Source organism: Peromyscus leucopus, chromosome 22 (assembly GCF_004664715.2).
Source record: "Peromyscus leucopus breed LL Stock chromosome 22, UCI_PerLeu_2.1, whole genome shotgun sequence".
NCBI classification, from domain to species: domain Eukaryota; kingdom Metazoa; phylum Chordata; class Mammalia; order Rodentia; family Cricetidae; genus Peromyscus; species Peromyscus leucopus.
Genome location: NC_051081.1, coordinates 33,612,659 through 33,632,444, shown reverse-complemented (window position 1 = coordinate 33,632,444; position 19,786 = coordinate 33,612,659). Strand labels below are relative to the sequence as shown.

The 19,786-nt window shown below is 42.7% G+C and overlaps 1 protein-coding gene and 3 non-coding genes across 4 annotated transcripts in view; all 4 read left to right on the top strand.

Annotated features, from left to right (window-relative positions):
* Window positions 1-19,786, top strand: part of Wdr43 (WD repeat domain 43) — a 43,430-nt gene that overhangs the window by 12,623 nt on the left and 11,021 nt on the right. The window contains exons 4-13 of the mRNA XM_028873894.2: window positions 694-814; window positions 2,663-2,799; window positions 3,928-4,030; window positions 7,421-7,485; window positions 9,725-9,896; window positions 11,222-11,308; window positions 12,257-12,388; window positions 13,452-13,580; window positions 18,972-19,058; window positions 19,610-19,641. Coding sequence (XP_028729727.1) covers window positions 694-814; window positions 2,663-2,799; window positions 3,928-4,030; window positions 7,421-7,485; window positions 9,725-9,896; window positions 11,222-11,308; window positions 12,257-12,388; window positions 13,452-13,580; window positions 18,972-19,058; window positions 19,610-19,641 — 1,065 coding nt within the window. The remainder of the gene's footprint in view (window positions 1-693; window positions 815-2,662; window positions 2,800-3,927; window positions 4,031-7,420; window positions 7,486-9,724; window positions 9,897-11,221; window positions 11,309-12,256; window positions 12,389-13,451; window positions 13,581-18,971; window positions 19,059-19,609; window positions 19,642-19,786) is intronic.
* Window positions 1,878-1,962, top strand: LOC114697515. Its single transcript, XR_003735201.1, has one exon. It is a non-coding gene; the product is annotated as a small nucleolar RNA SNORD53/SNORD92 (small nucleolar RNA).
* LOC114697521 lies at window positions 11,860-11,929 on the top strand. Its single transcript, XR_003735207.1, has one exon. It is a non-coding gene; the product is annotated as a small nucleolar RNA SNORD53/SNORD92 (small nucleolar RNA).
* On the top strand, window positions 12,521-12,598 carry LOC114697513. The gene has a single exon (XR_003735200.1). It is a non-coding gene; the product is annotated as a small nucleolar RNA SNORD53/SNORD92 (small nucleolar RNA).

The following is a 19,786-nucleotide window of genomic DNA, read 5'->3' as shown; positions in this document are numbered from 1 at the left end:
TTACTAGTGAGTTCAAGTATTTTCTGTTTATCAGCAGTATCTGTTTTATGAATTACCTGTTTATGTCCTTTGTTTTCATTTTGCATTCTTACTGATACTGAGGCAGGGGGATCTCTGTGAGTTCAAGCCAGCCTAATTTAGAGAGTTCCAGGACAGCCAGGGCTATTGCTACATTCTAAGCATTATCTCTTGTTTATAATATATAAGTTTGATATGTGAACAGCCAGATTCCCCATTAATTACCACATTACTATATACAGAAAATTAGACTCATGCTTCTTGGACTTCATCCGTAAAGATCTAGGACAGAAATAACTTTTGGGGGCTGCAGAGAAACCATGTGTTGCCAGTTAAAGACAAGCTTGTCAGAGACAACAGGAATCTTTGTGGGGATAGAATCACTTGTGGAAGTCCAGCTAGCAGATTAGTCTACCTCATGGGTCCCAGGATACATAGCTCCTTCTATTACATTTTTACAGCATTTATCCACCATATCCTAACATGTGAGAGAATTTTTATCCTGTCTTTACCAAAGGGAGGTCTGTCTTCAGAGATACTTTTCCTTAGTGCTGTGTCTGGGCTTATGTAAGATTTTAGGGATTTTTTAATGTCTGACTTAATGTTTTGTTATTTTCTGCTCTGAATAAAGTTTCCTTTGTTGATTATGATGTTCTGATTCTCTCCACCATTCAGCAAATGGAAAGGAGACAACAGCAGCGTCAGTTCCCTGTGTATCAGCCCAGATGGAAAGATGTTACTCTCGGCTGGCCGAACAATCAAACTGTGGGTTTTGGAGACCAAAGAAGTCTACAGAGTGAGTGAATCACATTGTTTCTAAGAATGACAGTTCTAGAGGAAGCATGTAGAAGTTGTCGTCATAGAGGATTGTTTTATGAATAGGGATCCTAGCTCAATTAGTAGAAAGCTTGCCTTGCATGCATAAAGCTTTGGGTTCAGTCCCCCCCCCCACCCTTCCAGACACACACGCACGCACGCATGCATGCATGCATGCACACACGCACACTCTCCAAGCGTGCCTTTGTGGTGGTTGTGTACCAGCAATCCCCACTGGGAGGTGGAAGTAAAGGAGTGCTTAAGTCTAGCCTCTAGTGGCCAGGAGAACAAAATAAGATTTAGTCTCAACAATAACAAAACCCAAGTTCTTGATTTGTAGATAGAGTAAACAGATTTAACAGGGCTGGATATCAGCTCAATTGGTAGAGTTCTTACCTATCATACATGAAGCCCTGGTTCAATCCCTAGCACTGAGCTACTAGAGTGTACATGGTAATGCTTGCCTGTACACATGGGCACAGTGAAAGCAAAGACATGAGGATCAGAAGTCTCATGCTGTATAGCAAGGCTAGCCTGGGCTACAAGAGATCTTTTCAGTTGGGAAAAGAAGTTACCGGTTGTCAGATAATTTGTTTCAATAATAGAGTTAGGACTGGAGAGTTGTTGGTTAGGGGTTGATTGCACTCTCTGCTTTTCCCAGGACCTGGGTTCAGTTCTCAGCACCCATGTTGTAGGCCAGGGGATTTGACATCCTCTTCTGGCCTCTTTGTGTACCTGGTACACACACATACATGCATGCAAAGCACCCATACACACAAAATGGTTTTAATAAATAAATAATAGAATTAATAGGAAACATTTTTTAAATCTGAGTTTTTTTATCTTAAATAGTTTAGTCATGCTCACATACATTTGAAAACCAGTCAAACAAGTGGAATTTGAATTAAAAAAACTTCATTATACAATGATTATAGTTGTGTTTTTTAGTGTGTAAGTAGCATTTTGTCTCTTTACAGTATATGTGGTGGGAATTTGCTATCAGGAGTTTTAAATAAGTTGCACTCAGGGGTATTGAACTTATGGTGCTGTGATGATGCCTTAAAATTGTGGTTTCGGCTCTCTGAGAGTACCATGAAGACCTGCAATTCCTTGGCTGTGTCTGAGCACCTAAGCATCCTTTAAAAAAAATGGTAGGGTCAAGTCCAAAATGGTAGTACGTTCCTGTGATCCCATATGTGGGAGGCTGAGGCAAGAGGATTTCAAAGTTGAGGTCAGCCTGAGTTGCATACTTCCAGGACAACATGGCTTGTACAGCAAGATCCTGTTTCTTTAAGGAAAAACAAAAAGCTAGTGGGAGTGGGTGGGGGAGTGAGGAGGCAAACCACCAAGAGGAAAAAGGATCCAGCTAAGGAAATCTTCGTTCACAAGGGAGAGAAACTGGTGGTGGGGTGGGTAATAGAAGAGGCATCTTAATTTCGTTTGAATGTTTGGTGGTTTGTTTGTTTGTCTTTTTTTTTTTTTTTTTTTTTTTTGAGACATGGTTTCACTGTGTAGCCCTGGCTGTCCTGGAACTCACTCTGTAGACCAGGCTGGCCTCAAACTCAGATCCACCTGCCTCTACCTCTAGAGTGCTGGGATTAAAGGCGTGCACCGCCACCCCCTCCACCCCCTGGGTGTATTTTTTAAGAAGAGAAAGGAATATAGCACAAGTAGCCCTTTGCTTAGAATGCATTTTAACTGTTCCTGTGCTGTGGGTACTGTTGTAAGATGTGTGTGACGTAGCTGACTTAGGATGCATAAAGACTTTCATTTTTGCATGAACTGTTTTGAGTTCACCTCATCCTAAACGAGATTGACCTTTCTCCAGCACTTCACAGGCCACTCGACGCCTGTCTCATCGCTTAGGTTCACGACCGTCAGACCTAAGGAGAGCCAGCCTTTTGACGGGGTCACAGGTCTCTATTTCTTGTCTGGAGCAGTACATGACCGGTTACTTAATGTCTGGTACGTAGCTCTTTGGGGTTGGGGAGACAGCTTTGCTTTGTAGGAATCTCACAGCTTATGGGGTCAATAGAGATGATAAGTTGGTTTACTTTATTGTACTGACTGTTGGATTTACATTGACTTAGAATAAGTTCAAGTTAGAATGGATATTAAGAATTTAGGAATGCTTTTTTTATATAATTCTAACATTTTTTGAAATAGTTATACATTTTCCACCCTTTCCTCTCTCCAAAGAGTACATTTTTTAAGTTAATAAAGTGTTTGTGCATTTACTGTATATTAAGTTATCTTCTAGACTCAAATAAATATAAAATTGTTTAATAGGAAATAAATGCTCGATAGTTATAACTAAATTTGAAGCATATTTTTCTTTTTAAATTTTGTATTTTATGTATATAAGTGTTTTGTCTGCGTGGAGGTATGTGTACCACCTGTGTGCCTAGTGCCCTCAGAGGCCAGAAGAGGGTGTCAGGTCTTGGTTGTAAGCTACCATGTGGGTGCTTCAAATCAAACCCAGGTTCTCTGGAAGAGTAGCAAGTGCTTTAACCACAGAACCATCTCTCCAGCCCCGAAGCATACATTTAAATCACGTTACTTACTCTTTATCATTTAATTTGTATCTAGCTTTATCGATGTAGAACTTAGAGTGAACAGATTGAGTCTGAGGAGACAGTGTAGGTTACCAGTGCTTGCTAAGCAAACATAAGGACCTGTAATCCCAGCACCCTGGAGGCAGAGACAGGCGTGGTCTACAGAGCGAGTTCCAGACCAGTCAGTCAGGACTATGCAAAAAAACTCTTGTCTTGAAAAAACTGTAAATAAATAATAAATGAATTAAAACTTTAAAAAAGTTGGGTATGATACAAGTATGTGTGGGCGTGTGCACACACATGAAGACATTTAAATGCATGAAATAAAACCAAAAATGTTTGGGGGCTGGAGGGGTGGTTCAACAGCTACGATTACTTGCTCCTCTTGCAGGGCTGCCAGGTTTGTAGCTTCAGTTTTAGAGACCCTGACACCTTTTTCTTCTGGCTTGTGTGGGCAAGAGGCACGGACGAGGTGCATAAACCTGCATAGTGCTTGGGCAAATCTGTCCTCTTACCTAATGGCTGGTTTGTTATCTAGGCAGGTCCGGTCAGAAAACAAAGAGAAGAGTGCAGTGATGTCTTTTACAGTCACAGATGAACCTGTCTATATTGACTTGACTTTGTCCGAGAACAAAGAAGAGGTAAGCGGCATTGTCGTGTGTGAATTGACTCTAGGTCCTACAGAAGTGGTGGGAGGAGGAGGTGGCTCCGTGGATAACGGTGTGGGCTGTGTCTGATCCCCAGAACCCTGACACAGCTGTGCAGGCCTGGTAGCTCCTGTAAGCCTCGCTTAGGCAGTGGAGATTCAACAAGAGATCCTGCCTTAGTAAATGAATCCGAGAGTGACTGAAGATAGCAGCTTCGGGCCCACATACATGCACAACATACACAGTTGTTCTCTTTAAGTTACTGGAGTATGTATGTTTGTATGTGGTGGGAGTGCTTGTGTCTGAGTATGCATGCCCATGTACCTGTGGAAACCACAGGAGGACATCGGGGATTCTGCTCTCTCACTTCTTAGTCTTTTGAGGCAGAGTCTCACTAAGCTTGTGGCTCAGATGGTGGTGAGCAAGCCACTGGGATCCTTGTGTCCTCTTCCTTCCCACCCTCAGTGCTGGGGTGTTATGTGTGCATGTGACTTTTTATGTAGATTCAGGGGGTTTGATTTCAAGTCGTCATGTTCTTATCCTCTGAGCCATAGCTCCAGCCCCGAGACACAGTCTTGCTGTTTAGCCTGATAGTTGCTATGTATCTATGGCTGGCCTTGAACTCTCTTCCATCAGTCTCCCAAGCTCTATGATAGGCATGTGCCACATGCCCAATTAATTGTTATCACTATCATCACTTTTTGTATTTTGTTTTTCTTGAGGTAGGGTCTCATATATCCCAGGGTGCCTTTTTTTTTTTTTGGTTTTTTGAGACAGGGTTTCTTTGTGTAGCTTTGGAGCAGATCCTGAAACTCACTCTGTAGACCAGGCTGGCCTCAAAACTCACAGAGATCCACCTGTTTCTGCCTCCAAAGTGCTGGAATTAAAGGCGGCGCCACACACACCCCTCCACCCTCCCTCCCACCCTCCCACCCCAGGCTGCCTTTCAATTCACTATGTAGCCAATGATTGATAGTCTTGAACATCTCATCCTCCTACCTCTACTTCCCAGTGCCAGGATTACAGGTGCATGCCACATGCCCTGTTTATGGGAGGGGTTAGGGTTAAACCCAGGACTCCATGTTAGCCAGCACTGTACCAATTGAGATATCCCTCGCTTACACCTCATGGCCCAGCTGAATGTTATTTTAATAATTCAAATGTGGATATTTGGGAATAATAGCGAATGTAAACTGGGTAATTTGGTTAGCTGGCTGGCCTGCCAGTGAGCCACAGGAATCCCTAGCCTCTGCCTCTCTAGTGCTGGGATTACAAAGCTTATGCCACCATGCCTTGTATGTTTTTGCTCTTTTGGGGAGCCTGCCAGTCAGCTCCCAAATAAATCACACAAGGAGTCTTATTCTTAATTATGAAGGCCCAGCCATAGCTTGGCTTGTTTCTAGCCTGCTTTCCTTAACTTATGCCATCCACCTTTTGCCTCTGGGCTTTTTCCATTGTCTTACTTCTGTAATCTTACTCTTACTCCTTGGTTTGCTCTGTACCTGGGTGGCTGGCTCCTGTAGTCATCCTCCTTCTCTGGTTACTTTTTTTTTTTTTCGTTCTCCCAGATTTCTCCCTCTGTATTTTCTCTCTGCCTGCCAGCCCCACCTATCCTTTCTCCTGCCTTGCTATTGGCCCTTCAGCGCTCTATTAGACCATCAGGTGTTTTAGACAGGCACAGTAACACAGCTTCACAGAGTTAAACAAATGCAGCATAAACAGAAGTAACAAACCTTAAAATAATATTCCCCAACAACACCTGGCTTTTATGTGGATGCTAGGACTGAACTCAGGTCCTTACACTTTTGTGGCAAAGCACTTAACTGAGCTTTTGCTCCAGCTCCCTCACAGGCTCTTAAAGGCATTTACATATTAAAGCGAGTAATGGGTCAAGAAGCTGAAGTCCTATTTCTGACATAAATTTTCGGTAGTAATTAATTATTAAATAAACATAAAGCCCTAAAACAAAGCCTTGATTCTGACCTTAGACAACATTCTCTTTCTGTTTTCTCAGTTACTCATGGTCTGGGTTAGATGGGAATATCTATTAGGGGCTGTGGAAAAGTGGGGCTGAGGGGATGGCCCTTCCTCTGGGAACCATGAGTCAGGAGACTAGCATTTATTTCTTCGGGAGCAGGCTTCCTTCCTGAGGTCTAATCCTGAAAGCTTTCCCTGTCATTGGATGCCGGCCGCACTGACTGTATTTCAGTGTTTGCTAGTGTAGTAGCCATTCTTAGAATGCAAACCACGGTGAGATTTTAGAAGTGCTGAACACCAAGAAAAGCTTTGCTCAAGAAGCTTCAGAACAGACAGTGGTGGTGCACACCTTAATCCCAGCACTCAGGAGACAGAGGCAGGTGGATCTGAGTTTGAGGCCAGCCTGGTCTACAGAGCGAGTTCCAGGATAGCCAAGGCTGTAACACATTGAAACCCTGTCTCAGAAGAAAACAAAAGAAACAAACAAACAAAAGAGGAAGCTTCAGAACTGAAGTTTAGTCCTCTGCACAGGAAGCTGACAGCGAGAGTGTGCTGGGTGGGAGCTGACAGATAGACATGAGGAGACATGGGCTCCTCTTCCTCACCAATGGGAGGTGGTAGTTTCATCACTCCTGGCTGCTCTGAGTGGGGCATCCAGGGCCATACAGCCATTCTCTCTTCAGAAAGAGCACATGTACCTTGGAGGCTGCAGTGTGCCACCTTCTTGGCCTAAACATTATTTACAATCTCGACAAGAACAACACTTGGTCAGAGATACTGGTTTAAAAACTGGTGTGTCAGACTGGGTGTGGTGGCACACACTTTTAATCCCAGCACTCAAGAGGCGGAGGCAGGTGAATCTCAGTGAGTTCAAGGCCAGCCTGGGCTACATAATTTAGGATGGTCAGGGCTATATTGAGAGACCCTGTGCTTTTTTTTTGTTTTTTGAGGTGAAGTTTCTCTGTGTAGCTGTGTAGCCCTGGCTGTTCTGGAACTTGTTCTGTAGACCAGGCTGGCCTCAAACTCAAGGGATCCACCTGTCTCTGCCTCCCAAGTGCTGGGATTAAAGGTGTGTGCCACCACTGCCCACCTGAGACCCTTCCTCAACTGTCCCCCCCTCCCCAAAAGTGTGTGTGTGTTGCCAGAGGACAGTTTTGTAGCATCATTTCTCTCCATCTTTATATAGATTCTGAGTGGCCAAACTGAACTTGTTAGCTGTGCATGACAAATTTACCAAATTTGAGCCCCAAATAATGTTTTTTAAATGTGGTGCTATTTGTTTGCTTTTTTTTTTTTTTTTTGAATTCTAGTTACTAAGTAGGTGGCATAAGATGTCAGTTTTCATGAGTTAAATTGAAGATGGGGTATATAATTGACTAGAATTAATCTGCCACATTTTTCTTTTAGCCTGTCAAGTTAGCTGTTGTTTGCAGAGACGGTCAAGTCCATCTGTTTGAACATATATTAAATGGGTAAGACATTTTTAAGTCAGAAATGCTGGTCTCTGTTCTTTTGTGTTGTAATCCCCCTCATTCTTTGCAATACATTCCTGCTCATTCCATTAGGTTATTGTGAAAGTACTCTTGATTGCTTATCTACAGGAGTATGTGAAGAACTCAAGTTTTTGGGGTCATAGGCCATGTTATTTTTCTGGTTAGGAGAGTGGATTTTTTTTTAAATAATTTATTTATTTTATTTTATTTTATTTGCATTGGTGCTTTTGCCTTCATGTATGTCTATGTTAGATCTTGGAGTTACAGACAGTTGTCAGCTGCCATGTGGGTGCTGGGAATTGAACCCGAGTCCTCTGGAAGAGCAGTCAGTGCCCTTAACCACTGAGCCATCTCTCCAGCCCCAGGAGAGTGGGTTTTTATGAAGTGTACATAGTGACTATTGATAACAGTAATAGCAATCAGAGGAGAAGTTGCTCAGTTGGAGAGACGTGCTTGTGGCTTTGGGTGATGCCTTTGTGTATGTAACTCATTGACGTGTCCTGTGCTGTTTCCTGATACCGAGGAGTAGCTAGAGTTAGACAAATAGCATGCACGTAATGAACATTCTGGAGGGCAAGGAATGTAGCTGTGTCATGTGCTTAGCTAGAATGCCCAGTGCCAAGGCTTGAACTCTAGCATACAAAGAAGGAAAGAAAGTTGCGAGGATTTTGAGTCTCCTACCATTTTGCCCTCTTAGAGAATATTAACATTTCCATGTGTAGCACTTAAGGACTTCATTTACACAATAGTGTGTGCTTTCCCAGTTGGTGATTAGGCCTGGTTCTCCTTGGTACAGGTAGGGCCACTGAAGGTTTTTTGTTTGTTTTGTTTTAATTATTGTATGTGTGTGGGTGTTTGCCTCCATGCCTATGTTTGTATCACTTGCATGCCTGGTGCACATAGAGGCCAGAAGGAGGTGTTGGGTCCCCTGGAACTGGAGTTACAAATGGTTGTGAGTTGCCATGTGGGTGCTGGGAATCCAACCTGAGTCCTGCAGTGTACTCAGCCGGCACTAAGTCTGCAGTACTCAACCTGTGGGTCATAACCCCTTTGGGGGCTGAATGACCCCTTCACGGTTCACATGTCAGATATCCTGCATCTCTCATGTTTATGTTACGATTCATGTTGGTAGCAAAATTACACTTGGGAAGTAGCAACAAAGATGATTTTATGGTTGGAGGGGTCACCACAGCATGAGGAACTAACAGCATTAAATAGTCACAGCATTAGGAAGGTTGAGAACCACTGCATTAAGCCATCTCTCCAGCCCCTGTTGAGTTTTAAGCAGAGGATTGATTCATGACCTAAGGTTTTTGATGGTTATTCTGTCAAAACTGTTGGAAATAGATTAAAGAGAGGTAAAGGGCAAAACAGAGGTGTGAAAGTCCTGGGTGTCGAGACAGTTGTGGAGTCAGGATAGTAGGAGGAAGTTGAAAAGGTGGCCTAATGTGATGCATAAAGATGGATATGATAGACAGTGTGAGCTCACTGGGGTGAGTGGGTAGCAAGAGATTGGGATGCAGTGAAGGGCCTGGACCTTGGAGCCAAGAGCCCTGAGTTTCAGAAGGAACTGCAACTTCAGTACTGCATATGGGAAGGAACCTCCGAAAATAATGCATCAGGAATAGCATTGGGAAGAGATAGCCGTGAGCCAGTGAACTCTTGAAGAAGTGTGGTGTCCACCATACAGAAGATGGTGCCAGGATGGAGAAGTAGCCGCTATTGCAGACAGTTGAAATGTTTTGGGGGTGACAGAAGGAGAAATTGGTCTCTTAGATGTCAGTGGAGAACAAGAGTACCCTTAAGTTCCTGATACAGACAGTGTGGTGAGAAGGCAGCCACCAGTCAGGACTGCACGGATGAGCCAGGCAGGCAGTGTCCCTGGAGAAGACATGGAGGGAGGGTGTGGTCAGCTCTCAAGTTGCTTACCAGAGGTTTGGGTGAGGCTTTGCGGGTTGAGAGTAATGGCGATGGGACTAGCTGGGAAAGGGTCTATGAGAGCTGAAGTTCAGGGCAGGGAGAGATCATTTGGGACGTGGGGCCTCCTTTTGGGACAGAGGGGCACAGGAGTCTCAGGGCTGGTGTTGGTAGGGACATGTGAAGTCTTGAAAGAGACGTGTTTTTGGCCACTCATGATGGTACTGTGCAGATGAGGTATATGTTTTGTGATTTGATGGCAATTTCAGATTCTCTAATCTTACTTTCCCTTTATGCTTAGACACTGCAAAAAGCCTTTGACTTCAAACTGCACAATTCAGATAGCAACACCTGGAAAAGGCAAGAAATCAACACCGAAACCCATCCCTATTCTAGCAGCTGGGTTTTGCTTAGACAAAACATCCTTACTGCTTGTGTACGGCAGTTGGTTTCAGCCTACCATTGAGCGAGTGGTAAGTAGAGGCTTCTGTGGAGACGACAGTTCAGATTTTAAAGGGGGCATTTGGCTTCTCATTGGAATGCTTGAGAGAAAATGAACAACATTCTCCTTTACTTAAAAAACTTTCAGTGTGTGGTTTAATTTGTGAGAATTTTTCTAAGTCCACCAGGTGGAGTCACCTCTTCCCTCCCTCTTGTTGTTTTTCTTAGAAGTCTGACGTTTCCTGTGTGTACCTCACTTTGAACCAGTCCTCGTTTTCATGGTCCCACTGGATACATTTTTTTTTTTGTCAGTATGAGTGTGACGAGTTGAATTTTGCCCAAATACATAAAATGCACTAGTAACTCATAGCCCTTAATGGTGGCACCCATTGTATTTTCTGAATGGAAATGTAATGGGTAGTGTCCCGACATTTTTTACTACAGAATTTTTTCTAAAGATTTGCAAATTCATAGTCATGTCCAATGTTCAATGTGCTTGCTTGGTTTTATGCTGTTACTTTGTAAGGCTGCTAGGGAATCAAATAAGCTTTCTTGAGTTTATTAAAGAATATTATTTTTTCTTCCTTGGAATTAAACTCAGAGCCTCCTTCATGCTAGACGAGCACTGTAGCACTGTCACAGCTCTTGGCTGGTGGCCCTGGCTGGCTGTGAGCTTGTGAGGGTTCTGCTGCCTCTGCCCCTTGGCTGCTGGGACTTAGGTGTCATCCATTCCAAGAAGTACTTTAAACTGATTGCATACATAGAGTTGGACTAAACAAGGAGAACAAGCTGCAGCTGAAAACTGGCCGAATGCGATGCCCCTTTCTGGATGACAGCCTTTGTTAGCTGTTTTGGTTCTACAGGTGTTAGGTATATGGAGTTACAGAGAACGTAAGTTCTTGGGGACATAAGTAACTTGGTGCATGTGCCCGTCCCCTTATTGGGCATCCTGCCTGGGTCACTGATCCTCTCAGAGCAGTCTGTTAGTAAGCTCTGCTTTCTTCGACTTGTTTGTAGAGAGAACTTCTTAGGGAAACTTAGGGTGGGACTCAATTAGATTTGTGTGGGGGTCTTTATTTATAAGAAAGTTGGACTACATACCTTTTCTGTAGATGAAAACTGTTGGCCTTTTAAAACTGAAGTGAGAAATTCTAGTGCTCCATAAACAAGGGAATACACAGGGCACCAGTGCCTCCAATTCATGTCTACTCAGCTGCCATCGTCTGAGTGGAGAATGTGGCTGACGGGTGGCATGAAGGTCTTGCTTTATGGAGACAAAGTTGTTTGTTTCTCATGTCATTGATGGTCGCAACGTTTGACATTGCTTCTCTCCCTCTCTCTGAAAAACCATTTCCAGGCTTTGAACTCCAAAGATACTCATATATGTTTAGAAAGAGACCTTTCCAATTGCTGGGCTCCAACAGTAGAAACGGCTATAACCAAGGTGAGCACACTACAGGTTTGATGTTAAGAATAATAGATTTGGCTAATTTGAGTTGAATATAGTGCCATGTTAGTGACTTCATTTATTTTTTTATCCTGTCTCCCGAGATACAGTTTTGCTATTTAGCTTAGATTGAAACTCATGATTCTTCAGCCTCAGTGCTGTGGTTACAGGTGTTTGTACTGCCACACCTGGCTCCTTTCATTATCTGAAGTACTTTTTATGCTCTTTCTTCTTAGAAATGTGAGACTGTGCTTTTAAACATAAAGGTTGTAGAACTTCGATCTCTGATCTTGGTGTGGTGCATGATGATCTGGACAGGGAACTCTGTAGGAGTGAGTGTTAATAGCGGATTGCAGTGTTGCTTAGCAATCTCGGAACTTGAAAGAGTTTTGTCTAGCTGCATGTTGTATTTCAGGGTAAAATCAAACCATGGAGGGCTGAAGCTCATTGCCACCTGGACCCTCATTGTGGCATTCTGTTTTGAGCATAACTTGCTGTTGACATGTAGATGCCTTGTTTGTTGATGAGCTAGGAAGGAAAGCCAACCCATGCTGTGATGATGGTTTCACATCCAGCTGAGTTTCAGAGATGACCCTTTCTCTTCAGCTGTCTGAGCATGGTTGGCAAAGATTTGGTTTTGGAGGTTGTCAGGTGTGTAACTTGAGCAGTTTTTAAATTACACAGCTTTTTGTATTTGGCAGGTTTTATATTTCTTGTTTTATACTCTTACTGAGATACTGCAAACTTTAAAACTCTGAGCTTTTAACCAGTACTTTCAGTTTATTTGCCAACATTCAGTTCCCATTTTGTCTTGAATTCCTGTTGTGGTGAGTACATTGTATTGCATTGTCTGATGGAAAAGCCTTTGGAGAGCTGCTTGCTTTCTCTAGTCGGAAGCACAAGAACTAAGTTCCCTCTTTCCCACACCTTGATACTGTGTGACAGGTGAGAACACCAGTGATGAATTCTGAAGCAAAGGTTCTGGTGCCTGGGATTCCTGGACATCACGCCCCCATCAAGCCTCCGCTCTCACAGCCTAAGGAGGTGGAGAATAAGAGGAAATTAGGCAGTAATGAGGTAATGACTACTTACTTGGGGTTGAGACTTGAGACACTGGAGTACATTGGGTAGAGCTGGAGCTTATTCTTGAGAAGCTTGCAGCGGGTACTTAGTATCTGGGTAGACAAAATTGATAGGTTAAGTCAGGATTTGCTGTGATGACTTTCATTGGGTTTCGCATACTGCTGAGTTCCCATGATGCCTCCTTTCTCTTGGCTGTCTGAGCAATCCTGGCTGGTTATGTGGCAGTTGGTCTTGTAAATGATGGTCATAGTCACTTACAGGGGTTTAAAGCTTTGGTATTTTAAAAATTTATTGCATTTATTTATTTATGTGTTTGTACGTGTGTGCATCTTGGTGTGGGGGTTGGGCATGAATAGATAATGTGTGTGGAGGTTGAGGACAACTTGGCATAATTGGTTCTCTACTTCCACCTTTTGGTTCCAGGGATTAACGTTGGGTCGGTGGGCTTGGTGGCAGCCTCCATTACCTGCCCGAGCCATCTTTACATTCTTGACAAAACTTGGTTGATGCCAAGTGATAGTTGTATTGGGGAAACCATGTGGGTGGTAATAGCGCTTTTCCTTGTGCATTAATAGTAAGATGCCAGGTCCTTTCATTTTTTTAGTCTTCCCAGAGAGGGACTTGTGATTTTTTAAGTTCAGAGTATGTGCCTCTCTTAAAAAAAAAAAGTTTAAAAAAAATTATGTGTACGTTGTTTTGTCTACATGAATGTCTGTACTGTGTGCATACAGTGCCTGTAGAGGCTGGAGGGGGCGTCAGATACCTTGGAACTGGTGTTCCAGTGATGGTTGTGAGCAGCCATGTGGGGGCTGTGAACCAAACCAGGGTCCCCTTAACACCTGAGTCATTTCTTCAGTCCCCAATGTGCCTCTTTAGGCATTTGTTCTTTGCTAGACTTCAGGAACTTGGTGTGTAACTCTTTTCACGTTTCTTCCATAGTACTGTGTGGTGATGAGATCTTTGAGAATGTGTTTCTATGGCTGAGGTGTGACTCTGAGCTTGTTCGCAGCTGCCAAATCCCAGCCTGGTTAACTTAGCAGATGTTTCCATTCCGTAGGCTAGCATCGAGGAGCGCCTTGGAGCCATGGATCTGGACAGAAAAGGAAGGAAGGATGACCTGCAGACAAACAGCTTCCCAATCCTTCTCACACAGGGCTTAGAAAGCAATGACTTAGAAATGTTAAATGTAAGTATTGCAGCAGATTTCCAGTGAATTGAGAAAGTAAAAGCTGTTGAACCCGAATTCACAGAATGAGCAGTCACATCAAATAGCAACATGTAACTTCATTTTTGTGTGTGTGAGTGAATATAGTCAATGTTTTGCTTGGTGTAGTGATATACAGACATTCATCAACTCACCATGGGAGTGTTACTCTTGAACCTGGAATGCATTTTCTCATAGAAATGGTATTTTGAATTGTTGGGTTCCTTAGGCTTTAGTTGACAAAAGCCATATAAAGTGCAGCTGAACTCTTAACACTCAGCATTCTAGATCACAATTTATATTTTCTTCTGTAGGAAAATGCGTTCCTGAGTTTTTACTCTGGATTCCAGAAACTTATTTCCCCTGGCCGTGAGAGGGGGCAGTGAGGTGGAACCTTGGCAATGGGTAGGAGTTTGGGGGAGATTCAAGAGGGTTGGGGGCTGTTACTGTGTAGTTCTAGAAACTTAAGGAAGCATAGAGATGGCTGTGTAAGCTGGTGACTGATTGGAGGAAGCGACTTAGTTTGGCTCTCTTAAATCCAGTTTGACAGTCTACAGAGACAATTGACAAACAATGACTTCAGTACTGCCTGATCAGTTAGTGCAGTTTTCATTTCTTCACGACCTTGAACTTGTGACCTGTGAATGCTGTCTCTGATTTTCACTTGGTTTCGATGTGATTATCCAATGCTTCTGTCTAATTCTGTATAAAGAGAGGAGGCCAGCAGGTCTAAAAACCTCAACTAAGCAGTTTGTGGTAATTTGTTTTAGGTGAATTTTGGTTTAATGTGACTTGTATACCTAAAAGAATTTGATGAAAAATAATCTATACAAAATATTTGGTGGTATTTTTGAAACATATCAATGCTTATGTGAATACACTCTGCAGCCTTCCTCAGTAGATGAAGCAGGCTCTCGAACAGTATTGTAGATCACCAGGAAACCGTCTCTCAGTTTTATAAGCTCTCCACAAATGCCTGCCAATCCGTCATGTGTTCATTTATCTGCTCACATGCTTCCGCAGGTGGAGTAAAGCTTAGAAATGATGGTATATTGTTTCATCCATAGATAGACCTACTTAACTTAAAAACTTCTTTAAAAAAATGGACCACAGTCTGTTACCATACCTAACAAAAGTTAATAGTACTTTCAGAAATTATTTGTCTTATTACTACTATGTGTGAGTGCAGATATGTGTATAGAAATCATAAGGGTAACGAAATACATGCTCATTTGGACACCTTTAAAACGAGAAACTTCTGCCCTTGAAAAGACATGCTGGATGCCAGGGATGTTGGGGCATTCTGTTAATCTCAGCAGTGGAGGCCAGGCAGAGATGGATAGTCTGGTCTGGACAGCCAGGGCTCATAGAGAGACCCTATCCCAAAAAAGGACAATGGTAGTTAGGTGTAGTAGTGCACAAAGGAGGATGAGGCAGGAGGATTGCGTGCTTCAAGATATCCTGTCTCAGCAAATGGACTAAATGATAGTGTTAGGACCATGAAACAAAACAGCATGATGAAACAGCATGTTGTGGGCTGAAAAATGTTTACTTATACATCAGAGTTTTTACCTAGTATATTAAAGAGCACTTAACAAGATTTCATTAAAAAAAAATGGTAGAGAACTGAATAGACAACACAGAGTTCAGGTGGACAGTAAGAACATACAGAAATGTTCATCATTCTTTTGACATTTGTTTGTCGTGTATGGCACAGTGTGCCGTAGGGGAGGTGTCGAGGTGGAGGACAGCTTTGGGAAGTTGATTCTCTCTTCCCACCATGGGGATCCTAGGGATTGAACTGAGGTTGTCAGGCCTAGCGGTCATCTCCTTGGCCCTCTGAGCCCACATCTCACCAGCCCACACGGAAAATTTTTTTATTTTTTAATGACATTAATCATCCCAGAAAGGCAAAATAAAATCTCAATGAGATGACACTACATGTCTACTATAGATTGTTTAAAATTAAAAAGATGACATTGTGTTGTCAGGGTACTTAGTAGCTGAAAACCATGCCCTGCTTTTGGCGGTGTGAAATGGAACAAATTTATAAAAACAATATATAATTTTTTTAAAATATAAAACAAGTTTATAAAAGTTTTATAATATAAAAACAAGTTTATAAAAAAGGAAGAGCACGCAGGGCGGCGGTGGTGGTGGTGGTGGTGGCGCACGCCTTTAATCCCAGCACTCGGGGAGGCAGAGCCAGGTGGATCTCTTGAGTTCGAGGCCAGCCTGGTCTGCAGAGTGAGATCCAGGACAGGCTCCCCCCCCCCAAAAAAAAAAAAAAAAAGAGCATACCTACCATCCAGTGCCACTGTTGTGCTCCCACCTATTTATTCATCAAGAGACTAACCAGTGCTCATTGCCAGTGCAGACAGTGGATGAATCTCAAGTGTGTGCTCTGAGGGGTACTATTGGAGACTTGGTTCTGGAAAACGTGCCAGTCTATAGAACAGTGCCTGTGTTGGGGTGGAATTTAAGGGAGAGTGATTGTAAAAGGCCCAAGGAAACTGGAGGCTGATAGAACTTACCTGTTTCCTGGGAAATGTGCTTGTCACTTCGATGACATTTTGTACCTTTATATGTGTTTTATTTTGCTTAGTTGTATTGCAGTGAAATTGTAAGAGGGAAAAAGATCTCATTGCCTGTGTCATCTTCTTGGTTTATAGTCTGTTTCTTTAAATATGGTCCTGAGAACTTACTGCAGCGGGTGGGGTCCTCCTTCCCCCGAAAGACAGGCTTTCCCTGTGTAACCTGGGTTGACATGGAACGCAGAGATCCACCTGCCTCTGCCTTCTGAGTCATAAGGTTAAAGGCGTGTGCCACCATGCCCAGCACTGATTGTTTTTTTTTTGTTTTTTTTTTATGCAGCATAGTTTGGGACAATTTATTTGCATTTTTAATTTTTTTAACTTAAATTGTTAGCATTACTGCCTCTGCTTATTAATTCTTCCTTCTGCCTTGAAGTCTCAGATTACTTGTAAGTAGCTAGGCCTCATTCTTATTGGCATCTTACAGTTCTGGTGTCCCATCATTTGATACATACAACTAAGTGTATTTATTAATAGCGGCTTCAGTTCCCCCAAGCTTTCCAGATTGAACAGGTACATGATCATGAGGGGTTCATCCTTCTGTTTCTCTACTCTGTGTTCCCTCTCTTCTCTCTCCCTTCCTTCTGTCCTTTCTTCCTTTCTTTTTTTTAAATACCAGGCTGGCCTCATGATGTAGTCAGTAATGGCCTTGAACTTCCCAGTTTGGGGATTACAGGCCTGCGCCACTGTCCTTGTTTTTATGTGGTTCTAGGAACTGAACCTGTGGCCCCCTTCATGCTAAGAGAACACTCAACCACTGAACCACATCCCTAGCCTTTTTCAGAAACTTCTTATTTAGACAAGTCTCATTGTATAGCCCAGGTTGGCCTTTAACTTACAGATATCCTGCTTTTCGTTTTTTTTAAATGTTTCCCCCTTTCCTGTTCTTTTCTCCAGCCTTTTCCATGCATCATCTTCCTCAATCCCATCTGTCCCAGGCCTCTATTTAATTGGTGTGTGTGTGTGTGTGTGTGTGTGTGTGTGTGTGTGTGTGTGTGTCTGTCTGTCTGTCTGTCTGTCTTTCTTTCTTTCCCTTCTTCCCTCCCTCTCTCCCCAGTAGGAAAATGGGTTTATTTAGCAAACCATAAAGAAAGCAGCAGACACGACAGTGGTACCATGTGATCAAGTTTGGTGTAAAATCTCAGGCGTGACAGGCCAGGCTGTTTTATATTTCCTGAAACTCCACCAAGCTCTTTGCATGGTTTTGGCAATAGATCCTAGTGTGAATGAATGTTTGAAGAAATTAACAAAAGTGTGACAATATCACCAAATACAGATGTTTCTAGTAGCTTCTAGATGATTAGAACTTTGTGGTCACGAATTTATAATAAAGCAACTGTTTTAGAAATATTAAAGGCACCAGTACCTTCAGTATTATTGTTAAAGTTATAATCAGCTCATCTTTCTTGTTTGTTTATCCTGCTAGGGATCAAACCCAGGGCTTGTGTGTGCTGGGCAAGTATTCTCACTGAGTTACATCTTCGGTTGTTCTTGTTGTTTCCTTGAGTCAGGATAGAACTGTGCAGTTCAGGCTGCCTCAGCCCCCTGAAGGCTGGGGGTTATATGCAGCTTTTTTTTTTTTTTAAAGTAGTGCTGAGATCAAGCCCCTGGCCTTATATGTGCTAGGCAAGTGCTCTACCTATACCCCTTGAAATTTAAAAATTCTGAGACAGAATCTTGATAAGTTGGCCAGGCTGGCCTGGAATTTGAGATCTTCCTACCTCAGTCCCAGGTGGCTGGGATTGCAGGTGCATGCTATATTTTCTTTGAATCCTCTATATTGTTTATTTGGGAATAAAAATTTAGGTAATCAAGCCGGGCGTTGGTGGCGCACGCCTTTAATCCCAGCACTCGGGAGGCAGAGGCAGGTGGATCTCTGTGAGTTCGAGGCCAGCCTGGGCTACCAAGTGAGCTCCGGGAAAGGCGCAAAGCTACACAGAGAAACCCTGTCTCGAAAAACCAAAAAAAAAAAAAAAAAATTTAGGTAATCAAGAACTATTAGATCAGGACATTCTGTGTCTCAGTTTCCCAATGATTGTGTATAAAATCAAGTAGTTATGTGATAGTTTAAAATTAATATTTGGTGAAATCAGGTTGATGTAAAGGTCATTTTTACAAGAAAGTAAAATTTGGTGGAGATTCTGAAAAGACTCTAAGGAATTGGGGAAAATTGACTGGAAAATAACTCCCTGTACTTGCGTTTGGTAGCTCTGTTGCTTAGATTGAAAAGTAAGAGGAAGGGTGTGTCAGACTGAAGGGACTCTCTTCTCCCATCCCCTCTTTCTTGCTCTTGTGAAACATGTCTGACTCTGCCATGGAATACTGTTCAGAGGATGGAGGTTCAGTACTGGTTTGCTCAGTTGTTTTTTTTATTCAACCTAGGGTGGAGTCTGGCTTTCTCCCAGAGGTCAGGCCTTAAAGGGCTTTGGTTGAAGTATCTATTATGTGATCATTTGATTGGTTTAAGTTTTTATCAAATGGTGACAATTTAAGAGTTTTCTTTGGAACAGAAACTTACTCACCTCACTCTGCATGGAGACAGCTCTAATTTAGTGAGGTGGAAGTTGGAGGACATCCCCAAATGGCACATACTTGTATTTAAATGTCTAGAGATGTTCTTTTGAGTGCTAACTGAAGGCAACTTAACCTGATTTCCCACCTGATTGGCCCAGTTCAAGCAGTACTTTATTGCCTTGATCTATTTACAGTTACGTAAGATTTTTCAGTGGTGTCCTTATTGAAGTATGTTTGTCCTCATTGTCATTTTATTTTTCCACAGAAAGTGCTTCAAACCAGGAATATAAACCTAATCAAGAAGACTGTGCTAAGGATGCCCTTGCATGCTGTCATCCCACTGTTGCAGGAGGTAAGTGCTGCCCTTTGTGGTGCAGTACCACAGCCCAGAGCCCGGGGTCCTCTGTGTGTCCCACCTTTGTGTCCTGTGGGGCACTCTGAGCGTGCTCCTGTATTGGGTTATTGTCTACTCCAAATGAAAATTTCCCTTCCCTGCTGCCTTTTCTCTATGCATTTTATGTATTTTTAAATGGAAATACTGTTTACACACTACGAAGTTAACTTTTCTCTTGTACTATGCAGTTTTTCACATGTTTATAGATTGTCCAATTGTCATTCCAAAAAGAATCTTGTACCCATTAGCAGTGACTTTCTGTGCCCCGTCCTGCACTTCCCATATACAGGAAATCATCAGTATGTATTTGGTCTCCACGTACTTGCCAAAGGACCCTAGCCTGTGTTTTTGTCTTGTAATTACTCTTGTGAGAATGAATTCAACTATCTTGTGTTGTGTACAGCTGGATTGCTAGGGGGACTAGCTTGGACAGCCATTAATGCATCTGGGGATTGATGAGAAAGGTTGCCTTTCCAGGGATGAAGCTAACAGTGTTTTCTCTCCCTTAGCTTACCAAGAGGTTGCAAGGACATCCCAATAGGTAAGCTGTTTCTGTGCCTTAGGTTTCTTCTTGTTGGAGACAGCCTTACTATGTAACTTAGAATGGCCTAGAACTCAGCATTGTCTGCCTCGGTAAAGGTGTATGTTATCGCTATGAGCTGAATTGCTGTGTTATAGATGAATTA